Raw genomic sequence first — 9,888 nt, 5'->3', positions numbered from 1 at the left:
TCTCTCTGCCCGGTGTGTGTGAGCGCGTCCTTCGCCACTGCGTGCTAGATGTGATGTGGTGGCAGTGATATCAAGACGTTGTAGGGTGACTGAACGCGTGCCTCTGCGCTCACGTACACCCATTCGCGCCTCCTTTCTGTTCTCGCGTTTATTGTTCGCTGTTCGTTCTGGTCTGGCTCTTTTGTGTGCGTGTGCGTGTGTGGATGTCTTTCCCAACTTCTCTTTTCAGAGGCGGGGATAACACACACACACACACACATCACCACCTGCCGCTACAGCAGACCTCACGGATATACTTTGGTCCAAGTCGCAGCAATCCCCATTCCTCCTCCTCCCCACTCCTCCTTCACTCGCGCTCTCTCCCACACAGTGCTCGCTGCGACCCTTCAGACTGTGAACCATGCAGACTTCATTTTCGTTCTCTCCCCCTCTCTCTTCCTCTCTCGTGCGCGCGCGCGCGTGCATGAAACTGCTCGCCCCCTCCATCCCTCACGCCCTGGCTGATGTACAGCCAGAAGCGCGCGCCTACACAGATCCATCCAGCTAGCAACATAGTCATTCTGGACCCCTTTCTAGCTTCTTCCCATCGGCAGGATCGGGGAGAATGAGGTCGAGACTGCTGCCGAGCCGGCGGTCTCGCCCTGCTCGCTTTGCTCGCTGCATCGCTCTCTGTCTCGCCCTCTCCATCGGTGCCCTTGTCTTGTTCTCCGGGTTGTTCCTCTGGAAGATGTTTAGTGACGAAGTGGAGGGCGCGAGGACTGGCAGCAAGATGCCACAGCGCCCTTCGATGCCAGGCCACCCTGCTGGGTCATCGGTGCCTGACGCCGGCGCTGACGGCGTTGTTCAGCCACTGGCTGACAATCGAGAGGCAGCCCCGTACACGGAAAGTTTGGAAGAACTTCTCCGGCTTCTGCGTATCTACGCCGAGCACCGTGGCGTGCGCGTGAATAGTACCTACCACGTACCTCTGGAGGCACTCACTGCAGCCTTAGGCCTCCGTGGCGGCGGCGACAGCTCGCAGAGAGGTGCGGAAGCCAGGGGTGCTGATCTGCAGCTTCCTGGGGCGGAGCTGCTGCATAGCCTCTACGGCAACGGCGGGCAGGCAGGTGACCACCTCTTCGCCAACTGGGTCTTGGATGACCCCGAAACGATCACAACGGAGCAGGAGGCCTACGTGGAGCGGTACCTCGTCCCCACGCAGGCCGAGGTCGATCTCACGACGCTGCGTGTCATCTCGTCGTACTACAACACGCAAAGCAGCCGTGGCCTCGACCGCATGGCGGCCGAGACGGAGAAGGCGATGAACGATGACGGCTACGCAACGTATGTCCAACACTCGCCTTCGTTCTACGACGTTTCCCATGCGTCACGCCGCGGCTACGGCCAGGAGGGCAGCATCTTTGTAGCCGTCCCTTTCACTCTCAGCGATATCACGGAGGAAATGATCGACACAATCCGGCGTCGAGCATCCGCCGCGTCGGCTTTATCGCAGACCCCAGCGACCCCCTCGAGCGCGCCGTTACAGGGTAGGGTCGAATCCGTCGGTGGCGGCGGCTTTGAGGAGTTGCGGCTCACAGCTGCGCGCTGCGCCATGACGGTGGAGTCTCTCTTCCGCCAAGCACACCGCGGCGTTGCAGTGACGATTGGGACGATTGATGTGGTTGCCGTGAGCGGCGTCTCCTCGGCGACCGAGCTCAATATTGAAAAGCCTGCCGACGTGCTCTTTCCGCTCCGCACAGCAGACCGGGCCAAGTTGACTCCTTCGCACAAGCGGCGCTACAGCCGCATCACCTGCGAGCCGCCAGACTTTGCCAGCGGCTGGGACGACGCTGATTACGGCTTTCGCTGGAAGGATAACCTGCGCCGCCGCCGCGTGGTGGTGCCTCTCGCAGGGCTAGACGACGCTGCCGCGGCTCATTCGTCTCTGCCGCGGCGTGCGGACACTGCGGCGGCACTGGAGCGGGGTTTTGCTCTCCGGCATGTTGGGCGTTACGCGACGCTTCAGCTCTATCGCGGAGAGTCGTACATTTTTTTCCTGCGCGCCGGCTCTTTGGCTCTTCCGAACTGGGACTTGACGCTCCGACTGCTGTACCTGCGCACCCCGGCCCGCGATCGCGCTGTGCTGAGTAGCCGTCCGACACCGGGCGTGACGTGGAGGGCGCTTGCGGCCTCTGTTGCGAATGTGTGGAGCACCGAGCCCCTCCTGCGGCTGTCTCTGACGACGGCACCGCGTGGACGCCACAGCGAGGACGGGTTCGGTGGCGAGAGGGAGGCCGCCGCCAGCGTGCCACCTCCCGACAAGGTGGGCGAGCGTCTTTTGGCTGCACTACCGGCGGACGTGTCGTCGTGGCTCAGCGCGGCGCGGGCGGAGGCGGAGCTTGTGCTGTGGCTGGTGACGCCGAGCTGGCTGTGGCCCACCATGGTGGAGACGCTGGCGGATTGGCGCCAACTCGCCGCTTCGCCGGACCTACCAGCTTCAGCGACCGCGTCCTCTGTTCTGGGTCTGCTGTTCACCAGCGCTGCGGTGCGTGGCGTTCTCGGCGACGCGATACTGGATCTTAGCGATGCCGACTTGAGGGCAGTCCAGGTAGACACCTTGGCGAACTGTGATGGTGATGCTCCCACCAAAGCGTCTCCGTGTGGTCAGGGCATGGTGTATGTGCGCAGCGGCAAGAACTCTTCCACGAGCCGCACGCCACAGGCCGTCCTGTCGGCCAGCCTCACCGCATCTGAGGTATACGAGCTTCTGTTCCTGGCCGAGAAGCGACCGCCAATGCCGGCTCAGCCGATCGTTCACATGCCACCATCGGCCTCGACGACAACTCCAGCGCCGTTCCGCGAATCGGGCGCTGCGGCAGGGCGACTCTGTGGGGAGGAGGAATCAGAGGCACCGTACTACTCGGCTGCCGACAAGGCGCTGCGGAAGCGCTCCTTCGAGCACTGCTGGCTGAAGGAGCACCGGGGCGCTGTGCGGCAGCAGGTGCGCCGCCTCGTCCACTCCACCAATGCCTCGACCGTGCTGCAGGCATCCTCGGGCATGCAGGCGCCTGCCGCAGGTGCGGCGGCGGCGGCGAAGTGCCACGCAAAGGGCAGCTTTGTGAAAGCTGAGGTCATGCCGCGCTCGAGTGTGTGCTTGGCGGACATGCGGTATCTTGAGCCGATGGAAGGGACGTGGCTCACGAGTGCTGACGGAGGCACGTTGGGCAGTGGAGACCGGGCTCCCCAAGCGCATCACGCGGCCGATGAGCACTCGCCACTGCAAGAGAGCGCCTGGCTCGCGTCCGGGGCGAACGTGGGCAAGGTGAAGGGAGTGGCGACTTCTGCGCGTAACGCACAAGCCTCTGGTAGGGTCGACGAACTGCAGTTTAACTCACCGCAGTCACCAGGGGATGCGGCGTCGGCCACGGTTGAGCCGACACCGTATGTTCTCCAGGCTGTTGCGTCGGCTGATTTGCTCTTCGGCCCTGCGGAAGTGTTCTTCGAGTTTGATCGGGAGCACCAGTTGCAGACTCGAGTGCGCAGCCTCTCAGAGCAGCTCGAAGAGCGCCGCCTCCACCATCAAGGACTGACTGCGACGGCAGCGCACGCGCGTGTGCCCGAGGCTGTGGAGCTCGATCCGTCACTGCAGTTCATGGACAGCGATCTCGAGGATATGCACACCACACTGGCGCTCTGGACGCGGGGGTGGAACGTCTTCGGACTGACAGAGCCGGTGGCCGTAGGCACTGGCGAGAGTGAGCTGCCCACCTCCATGCCTGCGACGGCACCGGCAGCATCCGGCGCAGGACATGATGGGCAATGCTTAGTGGACGAGGCGGCAGATGGTGTACCGACAGAGCTGAGCAATGCGCGCACCTTCACCCAAGACAAGTTCTGGGCTTTGGTAATGTCTCACCGCGATGCCGGGACGCCTCTTGGCTCCACGAAAGAGCGGAACCAAACGCCCACGCCGCGGGCAAGCTCGCCATCGCCTTATCCCTTGCGCCGAACGATGAAGGAGTGGGAGTTGTTTGCCGGCGTAGATTTGACGGTGCTTCATGACGCGCTGCGCTCGCCGTGACACCCGAAGTTGCCCGACTCACCCCCCTTGCCACAACGGCCCCGCGCAAGATGACGACGACCTCCTCATTCCTTCTGCGCGCCCAACGAACGCCTGAGCTCTGCATCGCTCACCTCCTGTACACCCACCCACCCACGCGGTGGACGGCAGTGTGAGCGTTCTCTCTCTTCATACGCTCTACTCCTCGCACTCGCACTGCGCTGCATGGTCCTCCTCTGCACGCCGCGTACTTCGCCTCTCTCGCACTACTGCGCTTCTTTCCCCCTCTTCTCTCTATTTCCGCCTTCGCCTCTCCCCTGAGTGAGGAGGATGGCCACCCACCTCTCCGGCGCGTGGTGCCACGGCTCTCGTACTCTCTCCCCCCTTCCCCCCTCCACTCCATGTGAGGAGAGGCCAGACAGACGACAGGCTGCCCACGGGTGGTACGGCTGGGCGGGCTGCTGGGTGCCGGCGGACAGGTCTGGGCTGGCGCTGTGTCGGGAAGGCGCGCGCGGGCAGGGCGCCATTGGGCTCGCCGGACTCCCGTGCGAGGTGGGGGTGGGGGGTCCCCGCGCCGTGTGCCGTGTTGTGCCGCGGCTTGGGGGTGGGGCGCCGGGTCTCGGGGCCCTGGCCTGCTTCTTCCCTGGGCTCGTCAGGCGTGCGGCGCACGCGGGGGGGCCCCCTGGCGCCGATGGCGCGGCACGTACGCGTGGAAGGGGGCCAGTGGGAGGAAGAAGTTTTATGCCTCGTCAGCTGGTGCTGAGCTTAGGCAACTGACGATAGCAACGTGCCTTGCGGTGGTGCCAGGCGACAGTGCTCTTCGCTCGCGACTGCTGAGTGTGAGTGCTACGTTACGAGGGAAGGCGTTGCGTGATGGCTCTTGTGAGCTGGTGTTGCGTCGCGGCCTTTGCACCTAGTCCATCTTGAACTATCGCCCAGCGTGACAAGAGGGATGATCTTGCACCGCGCCAGCTCCTCCCCGGCTCGTTCTCCCCCCTCTCTCCCTCTCTCTCTCTCCGTGTTGAAGCTGCCCTGCGGCTGAGAGGATCATGCACATGCCTATCTGACTTGCTGTCTCTTCCCCCTCTCCTTCGCACGCCTCTTGGATGCTGCAACTCTGCCACCACACCACCGCCACCACATCATCATATCAGCATCGGGTGAGCAACAAGCTCGACTGTGCACCGCAGGTGTTTTTATCGCGTCTTGTGCGAGCGCGCAGTAACAAGCGAGACGTACAGACAAGAGAAGAGAACCCGTACGGGAGGAGAAGGGAAGGGAAGGGGAGGGGGAGGAGGAGGACGAGGCGGGGAAGGGAGGGCGGTCGCGCGATTCTCACGGGGAGGCACTGCGGCTCTTCATTCTCGTGGTAGGAGAGGGCGAGAGCGTGAACGTGGGCAAGCAAGAGGGAAGGGAGGGGGGGGGAGGGGTGTATAGCGCTCGCGTGTGGCGCGGCTATTATAGTCGTCCGTCGCTCTTCTCACTTCTCTGCGGCGCCAATCTGCAGAGGTGTCTGTGTGTCTGCAATCGCTGGGGGTTTGCGTGGGCCAAGCCTCACATGGACGCTCAAGCAACCGCGCGTGTGAAGCGGGTGCCGCCACCGTCGCTGTTTGGTGACAGCCTCGACGGTGTCGTGGAAGTCGATGCTGCGGTCCTCGGTGACGCAGCACCGCGCATGGCAGCCGGCACAGCGTCTCGTCGTAACGAGTACGCGCGTGGTCTGCCTGGCTTCGCGCCGGCCTCGATGGCTCTCAGCGACGAGGGCACTGACAGGCTTCCTCCTCTCGCTCAAGCGTTGCACGGCAGTCCCCACCGCCAAGGCCCGGCCTACGGGGATCGGAGGGCGGCTGCTGGCAGCGGCGGTTATGCGTCGACGCACTTAACTGGCAAGGCGACCACCGGCGCTGCAACATCAGTGCACAGTCGCAGCGATCTTCGACTACTGAAGCGTCTGTTGTGCTGTGCCAGCCGCGTCCATCGCATGCTGCGCCTGCTTGGCTTTGTAAACGATGACGATGACCCCGCGGACGTGTCGCAGACGCTCGTGTGCGCGTGCACTGCTGTCGGCGCGCTGCTGGTGCTTCTCTTGATTAATTTTGCCGCACTCGTGGTGGTGCTGGTGGTGATGGTGCCTGCTGCACAACGTCAGCTGCCTCAGACAGCTCAGTCGCTGCTGGACTTCAACCACGAAAATAAGAGCGGCACCGCTGACGGAGCCGCCCTCGCGTCTGGCCTCGACATTCGCCGGCTACTAGCTGGAGGGGGTCTTGAAACCTTCTTGCGCGAGGCGCACCGCGCGGAGGAGCTGCGCCGGCGTGTCCAGGGCAACGCTACACTCTTGGCGGCACTGCGCAAGGCAAATGAGGCCCGCAACAACGACGGTGGACGCGGTGTCGACCTGGTGCGCCTTGCGCAGACGCTCCCGGAGCTGGAGTATCTGTCCTTCCTCCTCTATCAAGTGAGCGCTCATGTCCAGGCAGTGCAGGAGCGCGACCCAGTGATGGGGCTGGTGGAGCTGAGCGATTTTCTGCTCAACGCCAAAGGCCGAAGGGAGGCGCTGGAGAAGGCTGCTGAGCGCGCGCGCGCCGAGGCGGTGAATGCGACGACAGCTGCAACAGTGGGGGGCGGTGCACGAGCAACCGGCGGGGGTTCCGTGGAGAAGTGGAACGCGGCGCTGAAGGAGTCCTTTGCGGGTCGATCCGAGGCAGCCCGCCTGCGCGCGCAGCTGCGTGGCTTCATCGGCGTTGCCTCCTCCGAGGCGGAGCGGCTGACGCAGCAGCCCTTTGACGACCTCGCGCTGCTGCAGTACCGACACGCATGGATGCAGTCGGAGGTCCTGCCGATCATGCGTTCCCGCTCACGTCGTGCTGGTGCTCAAGCTGTCAAGGAGGGTCCCCACGCAGCCGTACTTCGCAGCAATACTGCCAGTCGTCCGCCAGAGAACACGTCTGTGCGTACCAGCGTAGAGGAGTTGAGGGTGTACGGTGTTGCGAACCGCATGGCGATGAAGGCGGTCTTGTACGAGGTCGCGTCGATCTTCAACCACATCTACTACTACCCCTTGCGTCGCTACGAAGCTCTCCGCCCCTACGGTGGCGACTCGGTTGCTGACACAGACGCGTGGTATTCAGCCATCACCGCTGCCGTGCAGACTCGCTTCGGTGTCCCGATTGCCTGCAACAAGGCGCAGACCACTGAGGCTGCAGCGCTGCCGCTGGTTCTGCGTGACTCTCCCCTCTCCGTCCTGGCACTGTCGCGACTGGGATTTCGGCGCGCCGAAGAGGTGGCGCACCTGTACTCTCAAGAAGATCGCCAGCTGATGCCGCAAGCGCTGAACCCCAAAGCGGCGGTGAACGTTCGCAGCATCTTTGTGAGCTTCGCGAGCTACCGTGACGCGGAGTGCGCCTCGACGCTGCTGGACTTGTTCCGCGCAGCGCGCAACCCGCACCGCTTATACGTCGGAATCGCGCAGCAGAACCGCGCCGGTGACTCGCCGTGTCTCGTGCCAGAGATGTACACCCCTTACCTGTGCCCGTCCGAGGGGCTGCAGGGCGCTGCCGCCGATGGCGGCGTCGGCGCCGCGCGTGAATCGCGGGCGCGTGCGCGGGCTTTGTACGGCGAAGGTGCGGACTTGACGAAACCCCCCAACGGCCCTGAGGCCCGTCACTTTGATGAGCGGGTCTGCTTCCTGGCGGAGCAGGTGCGCGTGCGTGAGATCGACTCAGGTCAGGCGAAGGGACCGACGTATGGCCGCTACATGGCGATGCTGCTGTACCGTGGCGAGGGCCTGGCGCTGGTGCTCGACTCCCACAACCGCTTTAGACCTATGTGGGACGCCCTCGGCGCTACGATGCTGCTGCGCCTGGAGGATGCGAAGGCGGTGCTGTCGCACTACCCAGAGAGCTACCCCGGCGAGAAGGCTGATCTCCTGCCCTACCGCAGGACAACGGCATACCTGTGCAGGGCGCATTTCTTGAAGCCCTTCGGCTACATTCGACTCAACGGCATCGTGATTGACTCGACAGCGGAGTTTGCGAAGAACAACGTCTTCAACGACCCGTACGTGCGCGTTAAGTCGCGCGAAATTGATCCGACCACCAACTACCGCCTGCCGCAGCCGTGGGTGGCGGGCGGCTTCTTGATGGCGTTCGGCACGATCTTCCGCGACGTCCCCTTCGATCCACACCTGAGCTACATCTTCGACGGGGAGGAGGTGCTGTACTCGATGCGGCTGTGGACGCATGGCTACAACCTCTACTCCCCGCCACGAGGCGTGTGTTTCCACATCTATGGTCGTCAGGAAGCGCCGAAAGTGTGGTCCGAGTCCGCTCTGTGGTACAACTTGCAGAATCGGGTGCGCAGCAGGATTCAGTTCTATGTCCAGGCTCACCTCCTCCACGCGGAGAAGGTCCTGGTGCCGGCCAATAGCACAAACCCCTTCGTTGTGATGGACTCGAGCCGCTACGGGATGGGTAAGCAGCGGACTGTAGCACAGTGGTACGACTACGCTGGTATAGACCCCGTCAAGCACCAGGTGGATGGGCGCTGGTGCGGTGAGGACGTGATTCATTAGAGGGTGCTGGCGCTCTGATACGTATCACTCACAGCTTCATCCCCCTTTACTCTACCTATCTCTTCCTCGCTTCCCAGTCGTTTTCTCCGCCTTCTCCCCTGAGCGAGGAGGATGGCCACCCACCTCTCCGGCGCGTGGTGCCACGGCTCTCGTACTCCCTCCCCCCCTTCCCCCCTCCACTCCATGTGAGGAGAGGCCAGGCAGACGACAGGCTGCCCACGGGTGGTACGGCTGGGCGGGCTGCTGGGTGCCGGCGGACAGGTCTGGGCTGGCGCTGTGTCGGGAAGGCGCGCGCGGGCAGGGCGCCATTGGGCTCGCCGGACTCCCGTGCGAGGTGGGGGTGGGGGGTCCCCGCGCCGTGTGCCGTGTTGTGCCGCGGCTTGGGGGCGGGGCGAAGGGCTCTGCTGTCCACTCCTGCGGCCGTCGCTCTGCTGAGAACGATTGGGGATTTTGTTCCTCTGCCACTGCCGTTGTTCAGTGTCTTTTTGGGCGTATTTTGCTTTTCACATTGTTGCCGTTCTCATCCTCTCGTGGTGGCTGTGCGGCGGCGGTGCCGGTGTGAGTGCTGCCCCGGTGTATACCGGCTGATGAGCCACGGAAGCAAACCGCTTTACTGAGTCACCCAGCAGGATTGACAGGAAAGACACGAGGAGATGAAAAATGACGTAGCCGAAGGACAAGCGCGGTGAATTTCTTGTGGAGGCGCTGAAGCTCATGGGCCACTGTGCCTCTGTTTTGATTTCTCTTGCCGTGCTTCTGTACTCCTCCCTTCCCCTCTGCGCTCCTCCTCGTCCCACTCGTCCCACTCCCCCCTCCCCCCCCCCTGTGCTGAACATCAGCGCGGACTTACCGGTAATGCTGCCACGGGCCTGCTAAGTTGTTATTGTCTTATGACAGAGACTTACTCATTTCCCCGCCCTCCCCAGCTCACTCCAAAGCGGCAGCCGTGACTCCATCCACGTCGGCAGTACCACGCATCACTCCCACGCTGTTTCTCGCTTGTTTGTTACCGCCCTTGTCGCCCTGTGTCTCTCTCTCTCTCTCGCTCGCTCGCTCTCTCGCGCGAGGCGGAGCTACTGTTACCGTGGTCGGCCACTCCTTCCCCGAGGGAGTCCCCTCGGTGAGAGAGGCAGTTCTCTTCAAGGTGCTGCTCCTTGAACTCCTCGCCCTCCGTCTACCCGCCTCTCCGCTCTCTTTTCGTGCTTTCCTCTCACATCCGTCCACAGCACAAGCTGCGGAAGGGAGGAGGAGGAGGAGAGAGACAAGGTTTGTGACG

General features: G+C 63.3%; 2 protein-coding genes across 2 annotated transcripts; both read left to right on the top strand.

The window, feature by feature from the left end:
• Positions 1 to 604: 604 nt before the first annotated feature.
• Positions 605 to 4,060, top strand: LBRM_02_0280 (conserved hypothetical protein; the record flags this gene model as incomplete). Its single annotated transcript, XM_001561491.1, has 1 exon — positions 605 to 4,060. One exon carries the CDS (start codon positions 605 to 607, stop codon positions 4,058 to 4,060), a length of 3,456 nt encoding a protein of 1,151 aa, XP_001561541.1.
• Positions 4,061 to 6,020: 1,960 nt separating this feature from the next.
• LBRM_02_0270 (conserved hypothetical protein) lies at positions 6,021 to 8,612 on the top strand (the record flags this gene model as incomplete). The annotated part of the gene is made up of 1 exon (XM_001561490.2): positions 6,021 to 8,612. One exon carries the CDS (start codon positions 6,021 to 6,023, stop codon positions 8,610 to 8,612), a length of 2,592 nt encoding a protein of 863 aa, XP_001561540.2.
• Positions 8,613 to 9,888: the final 1,276 nt, after the last annotated feature.

This window comes from Leishmania braziliensis, chromosome 2, assembly GCF_000002845.2.
Source record: "Leishmania braziliensis MHOM/BR/75/M2904 complete genome, chromosome 2".
Taxonomy (NCBI): domain Eukaryota; phylum Euglenozoa; class Kinetoplastea; order Trypanosomatida; family Trypanosomatidae; genus Leishmania; species Leishmania braziliensis.
This window is presented reverse-complemented; position numbering and strand designations above follow the sequence as displayed.